Genomic DNA, 25,227 nt, shown 5'->3' with positions numbered 1-25,227 from the left:
CCTATCTTCCCTTTTGAGGGAAGATAGGGAATTTAATTCCTACAAATCTCTAAAATCTCTTAATTATCAGGGACTCCACAGAGTCCTGCTTAGAGACCAGGATGAATTTAATGACGTTCATGACTCCTATGCAGTCTTGACTTTTCCATTAAGAATGTTCCAGCCTCCATGCAGCCTCTTTGGGCCCAGTAGAGCACTGTGGTATGTGACTAAGACTTGACCTCTGCCAAGACTTGGACATGTGCTGATGAAAAAAAAAATTATTTGCTCTTTGTGGGAATCAGTATAGATTTCTCTCTGGTATTTCTGGAAGAGCTGCCCGCGTACTGTGATTTCCATGGTTTAGCGGGAGCTGTACGAGATAACTTCAAATACAGGTGGGATCCTTGGAAATTTTAGGGGTAAAGAATTTAGAAAGCAAGAGCCATGTGAAATACATAAACAAATGAAATGAGATGGCTCCTCTGTCTCCTTCAATGGAAACTGAGATCTAAGCATGATAGGTAGGACCCTTCCACTGAGCCTGTTACTATCTAGGTGAAAGCTCCTCTAAGGTAATACTGCTGTAGGACAGTATGTAAAGCCAGTATCTGGGTAGATGGTTTGCTTGTTTGTCTTCTTTTTATACAGAGCTTATTCATCATCTTGGCTTTAAATATTATCTTCTTAAATGAGAACATTTTCATCACAGTGCTTTCCACTGGGTTAAGACAGAAAACCAGAGCCCCTTTCTTTGACCAAACATTTCTGTGGCCCTGAAGGCATGAGTTTCCTCATGCCTAATAATCACTGGGGTGGAAGGAACACAGAGGAGTCATCACATCCATTGCCCTGTCTCAAAGCAGGACTGTGCCAACTCTATCTCAGATGGGTGGGTGCTTTTTATTTCTAGAAAAATTAAATAAAGAGACTAAAATTCTCCTTAGTCATTTATTCGAGGATTTAACAACCGCTGTGTTCCAAAGTTCTTCCTTTTATCAAGCTCCATTTCTCTCTGCTATGATTTAAACCTATTTACTCTTGTTTCATCTTCAATAGAAAGAAACAATAGCTGGTTGCATTCTGGTTCAATATGGCAAAGAGAACACATGAGAAATTTCCCTGTTCTTTTCAAACTTGAGAGATGAAATGTGAAACTAGAAAAATAAATTTAAAAAATGTTAAAACTGCAAAATCGTATTCAGAAACACACAGAAAAACTCTTTGTTAAATAAAACATAGGAGGAAAGTACAGCAATAAATGGGAGCCAAAGCCATATGGTTCATTAGCAGCTGGGACTGAATACGGATAGTTTGGATCCAAATGACTGAGGAGAAACAACAGCTTGCAAGTGACTTCCTATATGAAGTTGGGGACTAGGGTCACACTACTTGAATGTAAACAGGGGCTGACATAGCTCTCCCCACTCAAAATTGTTCCCTAAAAAACACTGATTGTCCAAGGCAGGCAGTTGTAGATGAGGTCCCAGTCCATGATCATTATCAGAGACTAGCAGTGCACAAGAAAACAGAGGTAGAAATAGACCATTCGGGCATGAGGCAGCCCAAACTGAGTCATTAATATATGACCTGGTTTAGAGCAAAGTGAACAATAAAGCCTGAAACAAGCATCCCACAAAGAAGGAAGGGTTCGTGCAAGAAAACAACAACAACAACAATAACAAACATCCTTGGATGATAAGCTTTTAAACAAAAACTAGAAAACCAAGGAAAATTCACAACTAAGAAAAATCGTCAAGAAGCCCAACAAAGGGGACAATTCGCATCTAAAAATATTTAGATATTTAAACAATCTGAAATGGACTTCAAATAAACATTTAAATACTGCAATGAAGCAAAAAAAAAAAAAAAAGAGAATAAGATTCCCCAAACAATACAGATAATTAATTAGCACCATGTAGATGTCTTTTTAAATAACTTGGAAACCTGAGGGGAAATAAGGTTATTGAAAATTAAAAAACAAACAAACAAAAAAAAACAAACAAACAAACAAAAAAAAGAAACAAACAAAACCCAACAGATGGCCTAAATAGTATGTATGGAAAGGATTCATGATTGGAGAAGAGAGTCGAAATAATATATCATTTTAGGGAGAATATCAGGAGGGAAAAATAAAGGAGACATTAGGAAACATAAAGGATAAATTAAATGAGATGCAATAATATACACCAAAGACAATTTTGAGAATGAGAAAAAGAAGGTGAAGAAGTAATTTTCAAAAAATTATAATGACTAAAAATTGAAGAGAAATTTGACTCCTTTGGCTGAAAAAATAATGTCCTGAGCAGGCTGAAGAAAAATAATCAAATTTACATATCTCATTGTGTGCATCAATGAAAAGAAGAAAGTTTTAAAAGCTAGAAGGAAAAAAACCAGAAGAACCTGCAAAAGAAGTACAAATAGCAGAATTCTTAACCACAAACAAATAAACACAAAAGCCAATAAACTATGGAGTAGTATCTTCAAAGTGCTGAGGGGAGATGAACATGCACCTATAATTTCATACCCAGCCAAATTATCATTCAAGAATGAGGGCAAAATAAACACTTTAAAAAATATATATAAGGATTAAGGAACTTTAGAACTACTACCCACAGAAAGAGCCGTTAAAGGTTATAGGTACCAAGAAGAAAAATGAACTCATGGAGAAGTGAGATGCACTCATCCCTGGAATTTTCGAGCTCAGTTCTTTTAACGCTTTCTTTTTCTCTCAAAATAACTGCTAGCTTATTCTTTCCCCTTTTATCAATACTTGCTTTCTGTTAGGCAGCTGGGGTAGATGCAGCCATATTCTATTCTATGTTCTTTTCTTCCATGCTCTGGGTCTGGGTCATGACTCAACCTTCTTCCCAGGGAAGAACAATCTTTACACAGAAGTTTACATAAGTTCCTATGACATTAGACTACTTTTGGAGACTTCTGGGGAATAAAAAGCTTTTATGAGGCTATTTGATGGGCTACCTTGCAGGAAAAAAAAAAAAGAAGAAGAAGAAGAAGAAGAAGCTCTCCAGAGTGGCAACTTTATCAGAAACACTGTTTCCATTTACCAGAGTGTCCCACACCCAATACAGCATTTTTACAATCCAGTTTAGGAAGAAGAAGCAAATAAACACATACAGAAACAGTAAGCCATACTTATGGACTTATTAAAAAAAAAAAAACAAACTTTCAGGTTGGTCATATGCCAAGTCAATCTCTGACATCTTAAGGCATATACTATCAGTACCAACACTCAGAATTTGGAAACCTGTGATATGGCATGATCTTCTGCTATATGGAAATGAATCACCTATGTTCATTAGGGTGTATTTACTGATGCAGGAAAATATATATTATAAAGGTGATGACAAAAAGGGTTTGGGTGTTTCTTCTACATTAAAAAAAAAAAATAAAACCACTCTTGTAAAATTTCAGTTGACTGGGTTTTCATTGATCCCCATTCCCAGTCTTATTCCTAATATTTTTGCCCTGATACATTTGGTTTCTCTCTTATAAGTTCTGGAAGTTTCTCATCACTTAAAAAGCACCATCTATACCTTAGCTAGTGTAGTTGTTCTTCATGTACACCCCTTTGGGACTGATAATAAAGCTGTGGATCTTCTCTAAAGGAATTTACACATACATATAGTTACACCAAAAACTGCAAGCAATTTTAAAGGGTTCTTTGACCCCCAAATGCTCACACAGGAACCCTAGTTCAAGAATTTCTACCCTAAAGGGAAATAGAATCAACTTACAGGATGATAAGGCTTCTGCTTCACAGATCCCAAGAGTGTCAAGCAGCTTTTTCTAGGACTGCCATTGGGCCCACAGGTATTCTCTGAATCACTCCACACTTACACACTTTTGGGGTGGGAACTAGGCCCCAGTCAGATGTGAACAAAGTGTCGTTGAGGGAGCCCCTGCCTCAGACAAATACCCTAGCCGCAAATAGTGAAAGTAGACGTCCTAACAGCCTTGTGAAAAAGTCTCTGCCTGGCTTCCCCTTAGAATTACTCTTAACAATGTGTACATAATAACTGTGCAGTCTGAAGGAGGTGACTATTCAGCAGGCAGGCAGGTTTATACTGTCATAAACCTCACTGGTTCAGCTCCTTTGATTTATGAACGGCCCCCTCATAATTTAGAATCTATGCTTGGGTGCAATTCCAGCACTAATTGCATAAGACACATGCTGCCATGCTGTAACTCTCCTGGTGCCTGCTGCCCGTGGCAGGAAGAGGCTGCTTATGGCAGAAAATCTCTGGGCCACAATTTCCATCTCCAATTGACACCCACCTTCAAATGATTAAAAGCCTAATAAAAATCTGTTACTGAGTATCAAAGAACTTATCGGATCTTAGAATGTACCCCATTTGGGCTATAAAAAGTATTTAGAGGCCAGTTTGGACTGCCTAAAAGTTCCTATTGTTATATGTCTGGAAGTTTCCCTTCTGCGGAATTAGGGAGATGAGTTGAGTTGGGTGAATGGGGAAGATGGAGAACTACAGCTAGGAAAGAAAGAGACAAATTGGTTTACCTGGGCAGTGAGGGCAGCACAGATGAGGAATATGCACAGGAGAAAGGCAATGAACATTTGGACATCTGACTCGGCTGCAAAGCACATTCCCATTCTGAAAAGGAGAAGGCAATGAGAAAAAATAAATGTCTTTCAAAGGTCTCTGGGATCAAGCCAGTTTGGGAAACAGTCACGCAGGGACTCACCCAGACAGTGAATAACGCATTCCCAAGAAGCTGAATGCATTCAACATTTTCTTTCCTTTTCTCATCACCAGCACCTCTGCTGGGTTGGTTGATAGTTTATTGGCATATTTTTTTCTAAGGCTGAGATCACCACTACTCCAATTTTCAGAGCTTCCCGTTAATTGTGGGAGGCTTCTGGCCTGGCTCTGTGGCATTTTCTACCATTCCCCAGCTCTAGCTGCATGTCTTTTCCAAGAACCTACTCTGATTTCATAATCACCTGTCTAGTAACATGAAAGACATAATGAGCAATGTGTCCCCTGAGCTGCTACTCAGCCATGGCAAGAAGGCATCCCTAGCAGATAGATCCTGGATTCTATACAAATCTGCCTTGGCCCAGTGGACCGAGTTATCCTTCTCATTTCCTTTTTTAGCCAAAATTCTTCTGAGGACAAGCTAGAGTTTGGAATTTAGCTGATTAGGTAGTATGTCTGGGTGGGGCGACTGGGTCCCTGCCTGATTTACAATTACAAGATCCCTAGCTCTGACAGCTCACAACCATTGCTAGAACAAAGGCATACTCTGGAAACAAATTTTTCATTTACATTTTTCATCCATAAGTCATTTGCAGCAAGGGCTACTTGTACTTGTCAGGCTGTTGTGGGGGAGGAAAGTAGTGAAGAGGACAGAGAAATAGAAGATGCCTTGTGCTTGAGCTGTTGGAACTGGGATCATATAACATTTTGACTGCCTTGCAGACATCAAAGCCTCAGCTCCCAATAATTAGCTGTCTCCAATGTATCGAAATGTGTGGCATCAAGAATCTAACAAAATCAGGCCAACCCAGTCAGTTAATAAATCCCCAAATGATCTATTTAATACATGCCCTAACCATTTAAAGAGGCAGGTTTCTTTTATCCAAATTGGAATTGCCTTATCACAACCTTTTTCTTTTCTTGTGTACTTTCTATAATATTTTTTTGGAGTGTTGCATTTGGCAACACGACAGAAGCTCCTGATATATCACACTCCTCAGAGGCAGCTGGTATAATCTTGAATTAAGATCACTGAAGCACATCAGAAACCACACCTCCCAGCTGAGGTCTAAACTGAATCCTCCTTAATGCTATATAGTGAATTCTGTTCTAGAGTTAATAGATTAATAATATTAATGATGATAACCACAATCATAAGGATAATGATGATGACAATAACAGCTGTTAACATTTATTGAATGTTTACCATGACTAAGCACTGTTTTAAATGATTTAAATAAATTTATAAATTTAATCCTTACCAGAACCTGATGAAATAGGTAATATCATTATCTCATTTATAAAAAGAAGATGAAGGAATCTCATAGAGGTCAGGTAACTTGTCCAATGGCTCATAAGTGGCAGAGGCAGAATTGGAAACTTGGTCTGTCTTTACTCTAGAGCCTCATAGCCTCTTAATATTGCCAGATATTACCTGAAAATTAAGTTTCCACATGCTCAAAATTCTGACAGCCCAAAATTATGCTCAAATGATAAATGGACCAGGCTTGCAAGTGACTGTTCCTGCTTTAGCTGCGCATCAGGGAAGAGGTGCAGTTCTTACACAAGGTGTCAAGTAAGAAGCTGGTCGTGAAAATTCTTTGTGTAAGTTCAGAATTCTCAATGCCTAGTATAAATCTTCCCTTTCCATTTGGCCTAGTGCACTGCTTCTCTACCAGGGGTGATTTTTGCTCCCCAGCCAACTTGGCCATGTGTGGAGACATTTTTGGTTATTATGACTGGTGTTGGTGCTCTTGTCATCTAATGGGTAGAGTCCAGGGATGCTGCTTAACATCCTAAAATGCACAGGACAGCCCCCGACCAAATGTCAACAGTGCAGAGAACAAGAAACTCTAGCCTAACATATGATGGTAGAGGTTTGTTCAGAAAGATTGACCTCAGCTGTGCTCCTGGGTCAAGGCCATAGAAAGAAGATGGAACAACCTGCTTTATCTGTTGTAAAGATGGTATTTAAACTATCCAAAATCCTCTCTGAATGACTGGACAGGTGGCAAGGCTAAGCCAAGGGAACTCTAAGCCTTACCAGGTACAGGCCAAGGTTTTACAAACTCAGCCTTAATTACATTACAGTTATTGGCTGAGACAACATAGAATCCACTCCCCCAATGAACCAGTTTATAATTTGTCTTAATCTTCTCCCTAAAAGTCAGACTTAAAAATAGTTTGCAAAAACTCCTTTGTCAACTGGGCACGGTGGCTCATGCCTGTAATCCTACCACTCTGGGAGCCCAGGGCAGGCGGATCATGAGGTCAGGAGTTTGAGACCAGCCTGGTCAACATAATGAAACCCCATTTCTACTAAAAATACAAAAAATTAGCCGGGTGTGGTGGCAGGCACCTGTAATCCCAGCTACTCAGGAGGCTGAGGCAGGAGAATCGCTTGAACCCGGGAGGTGGAGGTTGCAGTGAGCCGAGATCAGGCCATTGCACTCCAGCCCGGGCGACAGAGTAAGATTCCTTCTCTAAAAACAAATAAACAAAAAATTACTTAGTCTTACAATCGAAACATTCTATTGAGTTGTTGCCACCACTCCCACTATTGGGCTCTTCTGCCTTCTCCCACCGTGCCCTATAAAATTAGGCTAAGAGATTATAAATATCTGTCCGTAGCAAATACTCAGAGAACCTATGAAAATCAAGGCAAAATGCAATAGACGACAAAAGACAAAATGTTTATTTTTCCTTGCAAACTTTTAACTTTCTTCTTTTATTTTATGAGATAGGGTCTTATTCTGTCACCCAGGCTGGAGTACAGTGGTGCAGTCTCGGCTCACTTGAGCCTAGAAGTTCTGAGCTCAAATGATCCTCCCAACTGAGCCTCCCAAGTAGCTGGAACAACAGGCATGTGCCACCAAACCCAGCTAATTTTTGTATTTTTTTGTAGAGACGGGGTTTTGCCATGTTACCCATGCTGGTCCTAGAACACCTGGGCTGAAATGATCTTCATGCCTCAGCCTCCCAAAGTGCTGGGATTATAGGCATAAGCCAGTATGACTGGTCTGCTTCTTTACTTTCTTTCAGGATTTTATCACCCATGGTCCCTGGCCATCTGAGCACTGAAAGCCCCTCTGCATGCTGTGGAGCAAACTTGGAAATCACGTGTCCTGAGAGATTGTACCTCTGAGCAGATGCAGTTCACGCAGTAAACCAACCCGTAAGGTTCCAGGTAAGGATGCCATCTCTCACCCACTCTGTACTTCTTGTCTTGAAACACACAATATGTCTCTGAATCTGTGTGGAAGGAGGTGGAGAATATGCCTGTTAGGCAACATGAACCAAATCACAAAATTCAAAAGCAATCACAAGTACCATCCATTTTATCATGCATCAAGGGAAGAGGCATAGCGAGTATTTCTAGAATTCCTATTAAAGTATTGGTGTTATACATACTTTGCTCACTGAATCCTCACAATGACCCATAAGGTAGATACTACTATTAGTCTCATTTTATAGATAAGGAAAATCAAGAGTCATATAACCAGTAAGAAGCTGAGCTGGGACCCAAACTCAGTTTTGTCAGACAATGATGTATAAAATATTTTTTTATTTTTCCATAAGTTATTGGGGTACAGGTAGTATTTGGTTATATGAATAAGTTCTTTAGTGGTTCATAAGTTATTGGGGTACAGGTGGTATTTGGTTACATAAGTTCTTTTGTGAGTTCCTGGTGTGCCCATCACCCGAGCAGTATACACTGCACCACATTTGTAGTCTGTTACCCTTCACCCCCTTCCCACTCTTCCCCCCAGGTCCCCAATGTCCACTGTATCACTCTTCTGCCTTTGCATCCTCATAGCTTAGCTCCTACCTATCAGTAAGATCATATGATGTTTGGTTTTCCATTCCTGAGTTACTTCACTTAGAATAACACTCTCCAATCTCATCCAGGTCACTGAAAATGCTGTTATTTATTATTTAATTACTTTTTATGGCTGAGTAGTGTTCTATCATATATATATATATATATATATATATATATATATATATATATATATACATATGGAACAAACTGGGAAATCACATGTCATGAGAGATTGTACCTCTGAGAAGATGAAGTTCATGCAGTAAACCAACCCATAAGGTTCCAGGTAAGGATGCCATCTCTCACCCACTCTGTATCTCGTCTCGAAACACACAATATGTCTCTGAATCTGTGCAGAAGGAGATGGAGAATATGCCATCTCTCACCCACTCTGTACTTCTTACTTCTTTACTCTGTACTATACAGTGTGTGTGTGTGTGTGTGTGTGTGTATGTGTTTATAAAACAGTTTCTTTATCCACTCATTGATTGTTGGGCATTTGGGTTGGTTCCACGATTTTGCAATTGTGAATTGTGCTGCTATAAACACATGTGCAAGTATCTTTTTTCGAATAATGACTTTTTTCCTCTGGGTAGCTACCCAGTAGTGGGATTGCTGGATCAAATGGTAGTTCTACTTTTATTTATTTAAGGAATTTCCACACTGTTTTCCATAGAAGCTGTACTAGTTTACATTCCCACCAGCAGTACAGTATAGAAGTGTTTCCTGTTCACTGCATCCACACCAATATCTACTATTTCTTCATTTTTTTATTATGGCCATTCTTGCAGGGGTAAGGTGGTATCGCATTGTGGTTATGAGTTGCATTTCCCTGATCATTAGTGATGTCGAACATTTTTTCATATTGTTTTTGGCCATTTGTATATCTTCTTTTGAGAACTGTCTATTCATGTCTTTAGTCCACTTTTTGATAGGATTGTCTGTTTTTTTCTTACTGATTTGTTTGAGTTCATTGTAGATTCTGGATATTAGTTCTTTGTCAGATGTATAGATTGTGAAGACTTTTCTACCACTCTGTGGGTTGTCTGTTTACTCTGTTGACTGTTCCTTATGCTGTGCAAAACTCTTAGTTTAGTTAGGTCCTAGCTATTTATCTTTGTTTTTATTGCATTTGCTTTTGGGTTTTTGTTCATGAAATCCCTTCCTAAGCCAATGTCTAGAAGGGTTTTTCCAATGTTATCTTCTAGAATTTTTCCGGTTTCAGGTTTTAGGTTTAAGTCCTTCATCAATCTTGAGTTGATTTTTATATAAGATGAGACATGAGGATCCAGTTTCATTATCCTACATGTGGCTCGCCAATTATCCCAGCACCATTTGTAGAAAACGGTGTCCTTTCCCAACTTTATGTTTTTGTTTGCTTTGTTGAAGATCAGTTGGATGTAAGTATTTGGGTTTATTTCTGGGTTCTCTATTCTGTTCTATTGGTCTATGTCCCTATTTTCATACCAGTGCCATGTTCCCAAATTTATAAAATAATTACTAGTAGACCTAAGAAATGAGATAGACAGCAACATAACAATAGTGGGGGACTTCAATAGTCCACTGACAGCACTAGACAGGTCATCGAGACAGAAAGTCAACAAAGAAACAATGTATTTAAACTACACCTTGGAACAAATGGACTGAAGAGATATATACAGAACAGTTCATCCAACAATCACGGAATACACATTTTATTAAACAGAGCATGGAACTTTTTGCAAGATAGACCATATGAAAGGCCATAAAACAAGCCTCAATAAATTTGAGAAAATTGAAATTGTATCAAGCACTCTCTCAGACCATACTAGAATAAAACTGGAAATCAACTCCAAAAGAAACCTTCAAAACCATGCAAATACATGGAAATCAAATAACCTGCTCCCAAATGAACATTGGGTGAAAAACAAAATCAAGATAGAAATTTAAAAATTCTTCAGACTGAATGACAGTAATGACACAACCTCATCAAAACCTCTGGGATATGGCTAAGGCAGTGCTAAGAGGAAAGTTCATAGCCCTAAATACCTACATCAAAAAGTCTGAAAGAGCACAAACAGACAATCTAAGGTCACACCTCAAGGAACTAAAGAAACAAAAACAAACCAAACCCAAATCCAGCTGAAGAAAGGAAATAACCAAGATCAGAGCAGAACTAAATGAAACTGAAATATAAAAAGATACAAAAGATAAATGAAACGAAAATCTAGTTCTTTGAAATGATAAATAAAATTGATAGATCATTAGCAAGATTAACCAAGAAAAAAGAGAGAAACCAAGCTACCTCACTGAGAAACAAAATAGGAGATATTACAACTGACATCATTGAAATATAAAAGATATTCAAGGCTACTATGGACACCTTTACAAACATGAACTAGAAAACCCAGAAGAGACGGATAAATTCCTGGAAAAATACAACCCTCCTAGCTTAGAAGAACTAGATACCCTAAACAGACCAATAACGAGCAGTGAGATTGAAATGGTAATTAAAAAAAAATTACCAACAACAAAAAAGTCCAGAACCAGGTAGATTCACAGCAGAATTCTACCAGACATTCGAAGAAGAATTGGTACCAATCTTTTGACACCATTCCACAAGATAGAGCAAGAAGGAACCCTCCCTAATTCATTCTATGAAGCCAGCATCACCCTAATACCAAAACTGGGAAAGAATACAACCAAAAAAAGAAAACTCCAGACCAATATTCTTGATGAACACAGATGCTAAAATCTTTAACAAAATACTAGCTAACTGAATCCAACAACGTAGTAAAAGGATAAACCACTAAGATCAAGTGGGTTTCATACCAGGGATGCAGGGATGGCTTAATATATGTAAGTCAATAAATGTCGTACACCACATAAACAGAATTAAAAACAAAAATCACATGAACATCTCAATAGATGCAGAAAAAACATTCGAAAAAATCCAGTGCCCCTTTATGATTAAAACCCTCAGCAGCATTGGCATGCAAAGGACATACCTTAATGTAATAAAAGCCATCTATGACAAACCCACAGCCAAGATAATACTGAATGGGGAAAAAGTTGAAAGCATTCTCTCTGAGAACCAGAACAAAACAAGGATGCCCACTCTCACCACTCCTCTTCAACATAGTAATGGAAGTACTAGCCAGAGCAATCAGATAAGAGAAAGAAATAATTGGTAAAGAGGAAGTTGAACAGTCACTGCTTGTTGGTGATATGATCCTTTACCTTGAAAACCCTGAGGACTCCTCCAGAAAGCTCTTAGAACTGATAAAAGAATTCAGTAAAGTTTCCATATACAAGATTAATGTACATAAATCAGTAGCTCTTCTATACACCAACATTGACCAAGAGGAGAATCAAATCAAGAACTCAACTGCTTTTACAATGGATGCAAAAAATAAAATAAAATAAAAAATACAACACTTAGGAATATATCTAACAAAGGAGCCGAAAGACCTCTACAAGGAAAACTACAAAACACTGCTGAAAGACATCAGAGATGACACAAACACGTGGAAACACATCCCATGCTCATAGGAATCAGTATTGTGAAAATGACCATACTGATAAATGCAATCTACAAATTAAACACAATCTCCATCAAAATACCACCATCATTCTCCACAGAGTTAAAAAAAATTCTAATATTCATATAGAAACAAAAAACAGCCCGCATAGCCAAAGCAAGACTAAGCAAAAACAACAAATCTGGAGGCATCGCACTACCTGATTTCAAACTATACTGTAAGGCCATAGTTACCAATACAAAATCTTAACTACTGCTATGTTACCATAATAAAGGGATCATATCACGTGTTGTTGTTTTTTTTAAGGTTGTGTTTCTTTCTTTGGAAATGCAAGCTAATGTCTGAGATGTGGATGTATCAGAACATTTCCAGAGCTATTTGTTGGTGGTATAGGAATGATGGACTATGCATTGTGTTAGATCTCTATGACTGACTTTGCCTATACATGTTAACATCACTCAATCATGTAACAATTTGAGCATTAACTGTCAGGCAATATGCTAAGTGCTGCAGATGAAATGAGCTAAAATTTTTATACAAAGCTCCTGTTCCCATTCAACTTACAGAATTCTTGCATAAACAACTGTGATGGTTAATATTGTCAACTTGATTGGATTGAAGTATGCAAAGTATCCTTCTGGGTGTATCCTGTCTGTGTGTATCTGGGTGTTTTTGAGTCTGGCCAGAAGAGACTAACATTTGAGTCAGTAGACTGGGAGAGTAAGACCTACCCACAATTTGGATGGGCACCATCCAATTTACTGCCAGCAAGGCTAGACAAAGCAGGTAGAAGGTGGAAGAAGCTGACTTGCTGAGTCTTCTGGCCTTCATCTTTTTATATGCTGGATGCTTCTTGCCCACGAACATCAGACTCCAAGTTCTTCAGCTTTTGGACACTTGGACTTACAGCAGTGGTTTGCCAGGGGCTTTAGGGCCTTCAGTCACAGGCTGAAGGGTGCATTGTTGGCTTCCTTACTTTTGAGGTTTTGGGGCTTGGACTTAGCCACTGATGGCTTCCTTGCTCCTCAGCTTGCAGACAGCCTATTTTGGGACTTTACCTTGTGATCATATGAGTCAATTTTCCTTAATAAACTCCCATTCATGTATACATATATTTTATTAGTTCTGTCCCTCTAGAGAACCCTAGTACAACTCCCAACTAACTCAAACCACTCACTCTCTTTTGCTGGAACAGAAAGTTTTGTAGCCACAGCTTATCTTATACCACAGCTCACTTGAGCACATACCATGTTAACTGCCTTATTTTATATGTTTTATTTCTCCATCACAGTCCCCAAAAGTAGGCAACATTTACTTTTTATTCTTTATTCATCACATAGCCTAGTACACTGTGGGCAATAAGCAATAAGCAAAAGTAGGCAACATTTATTTTTTATTCTCTATTCATCTCATGGCCTAGCACACTGTGGGCAATAAGCAATTATAGGCAATATGCAAGTATAAGCATGATTGGTAAATTGAATTTCCAAATCAAGTGGTTTATCTTCTAATCTCATCCTCTTCTATCTCCCTCTTTTCATCATGTAAGCTCAAAATAAAGCAATACTCTTCTTATAACAAACACACAAATTTTCCTCACTCCAGTGCACATTTTCCTGATGATCTAAATTGAAATAATAAAAACAGATAAGCAAGAAACTGAGAGAAGATATTCTGAACAAATAGTAAATCAAATATTAATATTGGAACATTTTAATAATTCAAATCAATAAGGACCAATCAATCCAGTAGAAAAATAATCTAAGGACAGAAATAGGCAATTCAGAAAAAAAGAAATGGGAGCAGAGAATGTATTAGTCCATTTTCAATCTGATGATAAAGTCATACCCAATACTGGACAATTTGTAAAGAAAGAGGTTTATTGGACTTACAGTTCCACATAGCTGGGGAGGTCTCACAATCATGGTGGAAGGGAAAAGGCATATCTCACATGGCAGCAGATAAGAGAAGAGAGCTTGTGCAGGGAAACTCCCTTTTTTAAAACCGTCAGATCTCATGAGACTCATTAACTATCATGGGAACAGCACAGGAAAGTCCTGCCTCCAAAATTCAATCACCTCCCACCGGGTTTTTCCCATGATACGTGGTAATTGTGGGAGTCACAATTCAAGATAAGATTTGGGTGCGGACACAACCAAACCATATCAGGGAATAAACATTAAAAGATGTTTAACCTCTTGGTAATCAGAGATTTAAATTAAAACTATACTTAGATAAATGCCTCAAATCAACTATTGCTTCAAAGAAACTCTATGAATTTTTCCAAATACCCACAGGTGAATTTCAATTTATTTTTCAAATCTTTGTTTTCCATTTTTTCAGAACAATAAACTGGGAGACAGAAAATCTAGGTTTGAGTCCTAACCTACTCTACCTGTGTGACAACGTGTAAGTCCGTCAAACCCTGATAACCTCATCGAGTGAGTCACTCAAACCCTGATAACCTTTTCAACATCTGTGAAATATTGATTATGTTTCTCAAGCAGATGTTAGAGGATTAAATGAAATGCTTTGTGAATTATAAAGTGCCATAAAATGTAGAGTGTTATTTTATATTCACTGTCTTTTTTCTAATTTGAAAGGTAATATATGCTCAATGTAGAAAATTGGAAAACATACACAAACACACAAGAAAAGCAACAATAAAAAAGAAGAAAGAAACATTATATATAATCCCAGCACAGGAAGATAACAACTTTTAAGAAGCTGATAAAATATAAACAGGCTGTGGGTTGAAGAAGGGGACATCAGAAAGTATTTTGTACTAAATGAAAATGAAAACACAGCACATCATTTAGGGATTCAGCTAAAAAGCACTTAGAAGGAAATTCATACCACTAAATACCTATATTAAAAAAAGGAGAAAAGTCTGAAATCAATATCTTAAGAAACTAGAAAAAGTAGGGCAAAATAAACAAAAAGAAAATAAGAGAATAATAAAATTCAGAAATCAATGAAACTGAAGACAGAAAATCAATAGAGAAAAATCAATGAGATCAAAACTGAGTCTTTAGGAAGATCAATAAAATTGATCAACCCCTAGCAAGACTAACAAAGATAAAAAGAGAGAAGACAAAAATTATTAATATTAGAGACAAAAAAGAGGACTTCATTGCAGTGCCTACAGACATTAAAAGGGTAAGTGTAAGAAGGGAACACTGTGGATAACTGTATGCCAGTTAGTTTAACAACACAGAACGCATTAATTCTTGAAACAACAGAAAATGGAATAATTATTTGAAAGACACACATCACCAAAGCTCAATCAAAAAGAGATAGCTAACCTGAGGCTGGGTGGGGTAGCTCACACCTGTAATCCTAGCACTGTGGAAGGCCAAAGCAGGTGGATCACCTCAGGTCAGGAGTTTAAGACCAGCCTGGCCAACAAGGTAAAACCCTGTCTCTACTAAAAATACAAAAATTAGTCAGGCATGGTGGTGGGCACCTGCAATCCCATACTCCGGAGGCTGAGGCAGGAGAATCACTTGAGCCTAGGAGGTGCAGGTTGCAGTGAGCCATAATCATGCCATTGCACTCCAGGCTCAATGACACAGCAAGACTCTGTCTCAAAAACAAAAACAAACAAACAAAAAAAGAGATAGCTAACCTGAATAGTCCTATATCTTTTAAAGGATTTTAATTTGTAGTTGAAAACTTTCTTACAAAGAAAATTTCAGAACTAGGTGGCTGCACTGGTGAATTATATTAAACATTCTACCAAACCCGTCTAGAAAACTGAAGAGGAGGAAATAGTTCCCAACTGAATATTTAATGTAACCTTTACACTGATACCAAAACCAGATAAAGATATTACAAGAACAGAAACTATAGATCAATATCCCTTAAGAACATAGATGCAAAAATTCTCAACGAAATTTTAACAAACTAAATCTAACAATATATAGAAAAGATAATACTTTATGAGCAAGTGGGGCTTATCGTGGAAATTCAAAGCTAGTTTAACATTCAAAATCCAATCAATGTAATTCACCATATCAACAAACTACAGAAGGAAAATCATGTAATCACTGCAACAGATGAAGAAAAATCATTTGACAAAATGTTCCATACATTCACGAGAGACAGTCTCAGTAAAATAGAAATAGTACTTTCTCAATCTGATAAAGGGCATCTGCAAGAAAACCTATAGCTAACACTACACTTAAGGGCAAGAGATTGCTTTACCCTAAGATCAGGAATTACGCAAGGATGTCTGCTTCATTACTCTTGGAGATCTTGGCCAGTGACATTGGGTAAAAAGAACAAATAAAAGGCTTATATACTGGATAGTAAAAAAATAAAATAAAACTTTCTATTCACAAGTGGACATAATTTTCTACATAGAAAATCTACAAGAATCTATTAAAAAGTTACTATAAAGAATTTGTAAATCACATTTATATATTCTATAATGAACAATTAGAAATTGAATGAACGTGTACTATTTTCAATAACTCCCTTCAAAACATGAAAATACTGAAGTATACATCTAACAAAATATATGTAAGATCTTCACTCAGAAAGCTAAAACACTGATGAAAGAAATCAATGAAGGACTAAAAAGTTGAAAGCTATATTTCATTTACGGATTGAAAGACAAAATTGTTAAGACATAAGTTTTCTCCAATGTGATTTATAGATTCCATGCAATCTAAATCCAATTACCAGCGTGATCTTTTATAAAAATTAGCAATCTAATAAAAAATTTATATGGAAAGGCAAAGGAAGTAGAATAGCCAAAACGATTTTGCAAAAGAAACATGTCAGAGACTTAATATAAAATTGCAGTTTTTGGCCAGGTATGGTGGCTCATGCCTGTAATCTCAGCACTTTGGAAAGCTGAAGCAGGCAAATCATTTGAGGCAGGGAGTTCGACACTAGCCTGGTCAACCTGGTGAAACCTTGTTTTTACTAAAAATACAAAAATTAGCCAGGTGAGGTGGCACATGCCTGTAATCCTAGCTACTCAGGAGGCTGAGGCATGAGAACCGCTTGAACCTGAAAGGCCAAGTTTGCAGTGAGCCAAGATTGTGCCCCTGCACTCCAGCCTGGGCAACAGAGCAAGACTCTGTCTCAAAAACAAAAATAACAACAACAACAACAACACAAACTACCATTTTCAAGACAATATGGTGTTGGCAAAATGTTAGACAAATAGATCAACAGAATAAAATAGATTCAAAAACTACCCAGACATATGTGGTCAATTGATTTTCAACAAAGGTGCAAAGGGAATTCAATGGAAAAGGAGTAGTACTTTCAATAAACACTGCCAAAATATTTGGATAGTCGTATAGAAAACATAAACTAAAATGAACCTTAATCCATATCACAGACTATACATAAAAATAAACTCAAGATGGATTATAGACTTTAATGTGAAACCTGATTCTTTAAAACTTCTAAAAGAACACACAGGAGAATATCTTTGTGATTCTGGTTTAGGCAAAGAGTTTAGATCTGACCAATGTCACAATCCATAAAACAACCCTATTGTGGCACCAAATACCAAATGTTATTTATTCTATCTAACCGTATTTCTGTAGCCATTAAAATTTATTTTCTATTGATTAGTTTGGATTTGATTTACTCTTCTTTTTCTAGTTTCCTAAGGTGGCAGTCTATATTATTCAGTTTAAATCTTTCCACATTTACTATATTAATTCCTTGCTACATATTTCCATCTAAGCACTGCATTTGCTGCAGCCTGCACATTTTGATAAGTGGTATTTCCATTTTCTTTTAGCTCAAAATATTTAAAAATTCCTCTTGATACTTCTTCTTTGACCCATGGATTATTTAGAAGTGTAGTTTTTAATCTCTAAATAGTTTGGAATTGTATAGCTTTCTGTTACTGATTTCTAGTTTAATTCCAGCATGGTGTGGAAGTATACATTGTTTGATTTTATTATTTTGTGTTTCTGAAGGTATGTTTTATGACCCAGAATATGGTATATTTTGGTGAATGTTCCACGTGATCTTGAGAAGAATGTATATTCTTATGTTGTTGGGTGAAATATTCTACAGATATCAGTTAAATCCAGTTGACTGATAGTTAAAGGGAACTGTGTCCTTACTGATTTTTCTGCTTGATGGATCTATAAATTACTAAAAAGGGGTACAGAAGTCTCCAGCTATAATAGTTTGTATTTCTCCTTGCATTTCTATCAGTTTTTGCCTCACATATTTTGATGTTTTTTTAAGTGCATGCACATTAAAGGCTGTTATGTTTTCTTGGAGAATTTACCTTTTTATCAATATGTAATGGCCCCCATTTTCCCTGGATAATTTTCCTTGTCCTAAAGTCTTCTTTTTCTGAAATTAATATAACAACTCCACCTTTCTCTTGATTAGAACTAGCACAGTATATGTTTCTCCATCCCTTTACTTTTAACCCATGCGTGTCTTTATATTTAAAGTAGGTTTCTTTCATTTAGCGTAATGTCCTCTAAGTCAATCCATCTATGGCAATGACAGGATCTCTTCTTTTTGTAAAACTGAAAGTATTCTTTGGTATACATTACACTAAGTGAAATAAGCTAGACACACAAAGAAAAGTATTCCATGATCCCACTTACATGTGGTATCTTTTTTTTTTTTTCTTTTTCTTTTTAAGGTCATATTCACAGAGATAGAGAATAAAACAGTGGTGACTATGGTTGGTGTAGGGGGGTGGAAATGGGAATTATAGGTAAAAAATACAATATAGCAGATACATAGGATGAACAAGTCTAAAGATCTAATGTGTAGCATAAGAACCATAGCTTATGATAGTGTATTGTATTCCAATTTTTTGCTAAATGATTAGATTATAGCAGGTCGATTGCACAATGTGTCTCTTGGATGTATTCAACTGAAGTATTTCTCCTTGGATATTTCTGCTAAAACCAAAAGTCAAAATATATTGGTTAACAGGAAGCTGTTCTCATATATGTAGTGAAATGAACCATCATATCAGTTAAGAGGATATTGTTTTGAAATATTCAATAAAAGGGAATTGAAAGCATTGTTTCCAAAGTAAGACTTAGTGATTTGCAAGTAAAGGTCTGGACCACCAAGTTGTATCAGATGCAGTTCAAAGTAATGCTTGCATACTTTGCAACAGAAATTGTAGTTCTCAATCATAGTATGGACTGGAATTCCAGTCTCTGTGACTTCCATAGACCACACTGATAGAAGATGAAGCCGCATTTTCAAGGAAATGTTGACCTTTGTGAAAAAACATTCTTTTCAAAAGGAGACCCAAGACACTTGGCAATCAGGTGAGCAATTTCCATACATAGCCATCTTTGCATTGGTATCATATAAGTGTTGGTGACATGAGGAACTTTCAGGAGTCATGGATAACAAATTACACTGTTTCAAGATGTCAGTAGCTGCTAGGTTTGAAGTGTTGACAATAATAGGATGCAGTGTATCTTGAAATAAATGTCTATCCATTGGGAGAGGTGAAATGAAAATTTTCTAAAAAATAAAACCACTAAAAAATAATTTCGCCTGTGATGGTTGGTCACAATTGAGGAATCTGACCCATCACACCTGAGAAATTTGACTTGAAGGGACAAATTGTTCAATTAATATGATCATAACTGCTTTCAAGGGGGAAGATTGGTAACTATGTAAGATGAATAAAAATACTAGTTTGCTTCATTATAGTAATAATTTTAATATATGTGTACCTCATAACATCATGTTGTGTACCTTAAATGTATGTAATAAAACTTATTAAAATATTTTTTAAAACAAAGTGATTTCTTGTAGACAACATATAGTTGGCTTTTGGGGATTTTTAATCCCCTGACAGTCTCTGCCAGAAACTAAGTGGGGAGTGAAAGAATTGTATAAATACTTTAAATGTATTTATACATTTTTATATGTTAATACTTAATTTTTTAGAGCAATCTTATATTCTCAGTAAAATTGAGAGGACGGTACAGAGATTTTCTGTATACCCCAAGTTACCACTGCCACACATGCATAGTGTCCCCAATTATCAATATCCTCTGCCAGAGAGGTACAATTGTTTCCACTGATGAACCTACACTGACGCATCATTATCACTCAAAGTCCACAATTTACATTAAGGTTTACTCTTGGTATTGTACATTCTATGGGTTTGGACAAATATATAATGACATGTATCCACTATTACAGTTAAAAAATTTGATACTATAATACTATTATAGTATCATAGTATAATATTACACTATTATGATATCAAAAATTTTACTGCCCTAAAAATATTTTGTGTTCTGCCTATTCATCCCTCTCTCTTCCCTAACCCCTATCAACCACTGATCTTTTCATTGTCTCCATAGTTTTACCTATTCCAGAATGTGATATAGTTGAATCACACAGTATGCACAGCCTTTTCAGATTGGCTTCTTTCACTTAGTATTATGTTATTTAAATTTCTTCCATGTTTTTTCACGGCCTGATAGTTCATTCCTTTTTGGCACTGAATAATACTCTACTGCCTGGATTTACTGAAGTTTATTCATCCATTCACCTACTGAAGGACATCTTGGCTATTTCCAAGTTTCGGTAATTACAAATAAAGCTGTTATAAACATCTGTGTGCAGGTTTCCGTGTGACATACATTTTTAAATTTGGGATGTAAATATCAAGGAGTGAAATTGCTGGATCATATGGTAAAACTATGTTTAGTTTTGTAAGAAACTTCCAAACAGTCATCCAAAGTAGCTGTACCATATTGCATTCTCATCAGCAATGATTGAAAATTCCTGTTGCTCCACATCCTCACCAGCATTTGGTGTTGTCAGTGTTCTGGATGTTGGCAATTCTATAATAATAGAATAATATGTGTGTAGTGGTATGTCACTCTTATTTTAATTTGCATTTCCCTGATGACATATGATGTGGAGCATCTTTGCATATGCTTATTTGCCATCTGTATACACTTTTGGGTGAGATGTCTGCTAAGGTCCTTGGTCCATTTTTAAATAGAGCTGTTTGTGTTCTTATTGTTGAGTTTTAAGAGTTCTTTGTATATTTTGTATAACAGTCCTTTATCAGATATGTCTCTTGCAAATATTTTTCCCAGTCTATGGCTTGTCTTTTTATTTTCTTGACAGTGTCATTTGCAGAGCAGAAAGTTTTAATTTTCATGAAGTCAAATTTATCAATTATTTCTTTCTTGGATAGAACTTTTGGTGTTGTATCTAAAAAGTAATTGGCTGGAACAGAATAAGGAGCCCAGAAATAATGCCACATACCTACAACCATTTCATCTTCAACAAAGTCAACAAAAACAAGCAATGGAGAAAGGACTCCCTAATCAATACATAGTGTTAGGATAACTGGCTAGCCATATGCAGAAGATTGAAACTAGACTCCTTCCTTAAACCGTATACAAAAAGTCAACTCAAGCTGGGTTAAAGACTTAAATGTAAAACCTAAAACTATAAAAACCATGGAAGATAAGCTAGGAAATATCATTCTAGAAAAAGGAACTGGCAAAGATTTCATGACAAAGATGCCAGAAACAACTGCAACAAAAGTAAAAATTGACAAGTGGAATCTAATCCACCCAAAGAGCTTCTGCACAGCAAAAGAAAGCATCCACAGAGTACACAGATAATCTACAGAATGGGATAAAATATTTGCAAACTATTCATCTGACAAAAGCCTAATATCAAGAATCTGTAAGGGACTTAAACAAACTTGCAAGAGAAAAACAAATAACCCCATTAAAAAGTATACAAAGGACATGAACACTTTTCAAAAGACACACATGTAGTCAACAAGCACAAGAAAATATTCTCAATATCACTGTTCATTACAGAAATGCAAATTAAACCCACCATTAGATACTATCTCACACCCATCAGAATGGGTATTACTAAAAAGTCAAAGAACAACAGATGCTGGCAAGGTTATGGAGAAAAGGGAAAGTTTATACACTGCTGGAGAAAATGCAAATTAGTTCAACCATTGTGGAAGGCAGTATGGTGATTCCTCAAAGACCTGAAAACAGAACTACCATTTGACCAAACAATCCCATTATTGGGATTGTACACAAAGGAATACAAATCATTCTACCATAAAGATAATATGCACGCATATGCTCACTGCAGCACTATTCGCAATAGCAAAGATATGGAATCATCCTGAATGTCCATCAATAGTAGATTGGATAAATAAAATGTGGCACATATATACCATGAAATACTATACAGCTATAAAAAAGAATGAGATCACGTCCTTTGCAGGAACGTGGATGGAGCTGAAGGCCATTATCCTTAGCAAACTAATGCAGGAACACAAAACCAAATATTACATATTCTCACTTATAAGTGAGAGCTAAATAATGAGAACCAATCGGCAAAAAGAGGGTAATAACAGACACTAGGGCCTACTTCAGGCATGAGGGTGGGAGGAGAGAGAGGATCAGATAAAATCCCTATTGAGTACTATGCTTAGTATTTGGGGGACAAAATTATCTGTACACCAACTCCCCATGACACACATTTGCCTGTATTAACAAACATGTACCCCTGAACCTAAAATAAAAGTTAAAAAAAAAAAGTAATTGTCAAATGCAAGGTTACCTAAATTTTTCTCTTATATTATCTTCTCAGAGTTCTTTAATTTTGCATTTGATATTTATGTCTGTGTTCCATTTTGAGTAAATGTTGGTGAAGGGTGTGAAATCTGTTTCCAGATTTATTTATTTTTGGATGTGGATGCCCAGTCGTTCCAGCACCATTTATTGAAAAGACTATTTTTTTCCCCATTGGATTACTTTGTTAAAGATAAGTTGATGATGTTTATTTGTGACTATTTCTGGGATTTCTATTACATTCCCTTGATCTATTTTTCTATTACTTTGCCAATATCTCATAACTTTGATTACTGTAGTTTAATAGTAAGTCTTAACGTTGGGTAGTGACTTTGTTCTCCTTTAATATTGTGTTGGCTGTTATGGATTTTACCTTACTATATACACTTTAGAGTCAGTTTGTTGATATCCTCAAAATAACTTGCTGAGATTTTTAATGACATTGTATTGAATCTATTCATCAAGTTGGGAAAAACGGACATCTTGACAATATCGAGTCTTCCTAACAACAAACATGGAATATCTGTCCATTCTACTAAGTTTTTGATTTCTTTCATCAGAGTTTTATAGCTTTCATCATAAAGATATTGTACATATTTTGTTGAATTTACACCTGTTTCATTTTAAGGAGTGCTTATGTGAATAATATTGTGTTTTTTATTTTAAATTCCACTTGTTAATTGCTAGTTGATAGAAGAGCAATTGACTTTTATATTAGCCTTGTATACTTCAACCTTGCTATAATTCCTTATTAGTTACAGGAGTGTGTTTTTATCATTGCTGTTGATCCCTTGAGATTTTCTACATGGAAAAACATGTCATCTGTGAACAAAGGTGATATTGTTTCTTCCTTCCCAATCTGTATACCTTTTATTTCTGTTTCCCATCTTACTGCATCTATAGTTGATTTTCAGTTCATTCAGTTTTTTTTTCTTTTGACAACAGGAATGACGACCTCCAAGATCATTATGTATCAGACTGAAAACTGGAATCTCTTTCTAGTCTTTTTTCCATGTGTTATGTGCATAAAGGTTTTATTACAAAAATAACAGTATATAGAATATACATTTTATAAACTACATTTTAAATGAACATATCAGAACTTTCCTGAAAAATTAAATATTTTCCCCATTCCTCATGACTAATGATATAGTTCTACACCAATACAGAGCTGAACCATAATTTGTTAACCAATCCCCTATCTTGGGATATTAGGTTGTTTCATTTCTTTCCATTAAAAAATTGTGATGAAGATCCTTATATATAAAGTTCTATTGGCAATATTAGTTGTTTTCTGTTTTTTGTTTGTTTGTTTGTTTGTTTGTTTGAGATGGAGTCTCACACTGTCACCCAGGCTGTAGTGCAGTGGCGTGACCTTGGCTCACTGCAATCTCTACCTCCCAGGTTCAAGCAATGCTCCTGCCTCAGCCTCCCGAGTAGCTGGGACCACAGAGGTGCACCACCACGCCCAGCTAACTTTTTTCTATTTTTAGTAGAGATGGGGAGTCACCATGTTGGCCAGGATGGTCTTGGTCTCCTGACTTCGTGATCCGCCTGCCTTGGCCTCCCAACGTGCTGGGATTACAGGCATGAACCACTAGTTATTTTCTTAATGCAAAATCTTAGAAGTAGATTTCTTGGGTCAAATGTTTTGAGTACTTTCAAATTCTTGATTTACATTACCAGACTACCTTCCAGAAAAGCTCCAATAATTTCCTTTACCATTAGCAGTAAGTGAGAATGCCCAGCAATGTATTGTTTAAAGTTTTGGCAACTTGGTAAGTAAGGGAAAATAGAACCAATATTTCTTCCTTTCTTTTATTTTTTATCAGCAAGGTTGAATATACATTCATTTTAGTAACCATTTTTATTTCCCTTTTTATGATACTTTCATCATTGTTAACTGCGTTATATTAATCTGTATTTGTGGGCTAAGAGTAGGTGCTCAAAATATTTCTTAATTGTAAGAAAACAGAAAATACTTTTTAGGCAGAATTTGAGTGTTTTTCAGCCAAGTCTTAGCAATACTTTTTTTTTGTTTGGTATAGACACAAAATAAACTTCTTCTCCACAACATTCAAGGACATGGTTAGAAATATTTTAAATATTTTAATAATCCCAGCATCTTTAACTGATGAGGGATGATTACAAATTTCCCAAGACTAACATCCAAATAAGGCATCTTTCTCTACCATGTTGGTGAGATGAGAGTTACTATTTCTGTACAACAAATGTATAGTCTCACAGACAAACACTTAAGTGATTTGCATTTTACATATACAATTTATTTCAACATTTCAGAAAGAATCTGAGTATACAAGTGGAAGCAAATCCTACAAGGTGGCTCCTTCAAATGGCGTTACTAGGTGAGCATAAATATTCATACTTATATGGACCTGGGGCCACTAATACTTGAATGGAAGTAAGCTAAAAGTTACTTTGTAGATTTAAATCCACATTGCAGAATAAGATATAACCTGTATATTATGCTTTACCTATTTAAAATATGAAACTGAATAAGCTTTTGCTATCAGCTACATATGTTCTGCATGGTTGAATGA

At 36.3% G+C, this 25,227-nt stretch overlaps 1 protein-coding gene across 4 annotated transcripts in view; it reads right to left on the bottom strand.

Moving 5' to 3' along the window:
* CHRDL1 (chordin like 1) overlaps positions 1–25,227 on the bottom strand; it is a 123,781-nt gene that overhangs the window by 83,832 nt on the left and 14,722 nt on the right. For all 4 annotated transcript variants that reach the window (XM_032250845.1, XM_032250847.1, XM_032250846.1 and 1 more), the window contains exons 3-4: positions 7,858–7,970; positions 4,520–4,613 (exon numbers count right to left, since the gene is read on the bottom strand). In XM_032250845.1, coding sequence (XP_032106736.1) covers positions 4,520–4,613; positions 7,858–7,970 — 207 coding nt within the window. The remainder of the gene's footprint in view (positions 1–4,519; positions 4,614–7,857; positions 7,971–25,227) is intronic.

Source organism: Sapajus apella, unplaced genomic scaffold (genome assembly GCF_009761245.1).
Source record: "Sapajus apella isolate SASKATOON/1434 unplaced genomic scaffold, GSC_monkey_1.0 scaffold73, whole genome shotgun sequence".
In the NCBI taxonomy this organism is placed as follows: Eukaryota; Metazoa; Chordata; class Mammalia; order Primates; family Cebidae; genus Sapajus; species Sapajus apella.
Note: the sequence above shows the minus strand (reverse complement) of the source record. Positions and strands in the feature narration are given on the sequence as shown.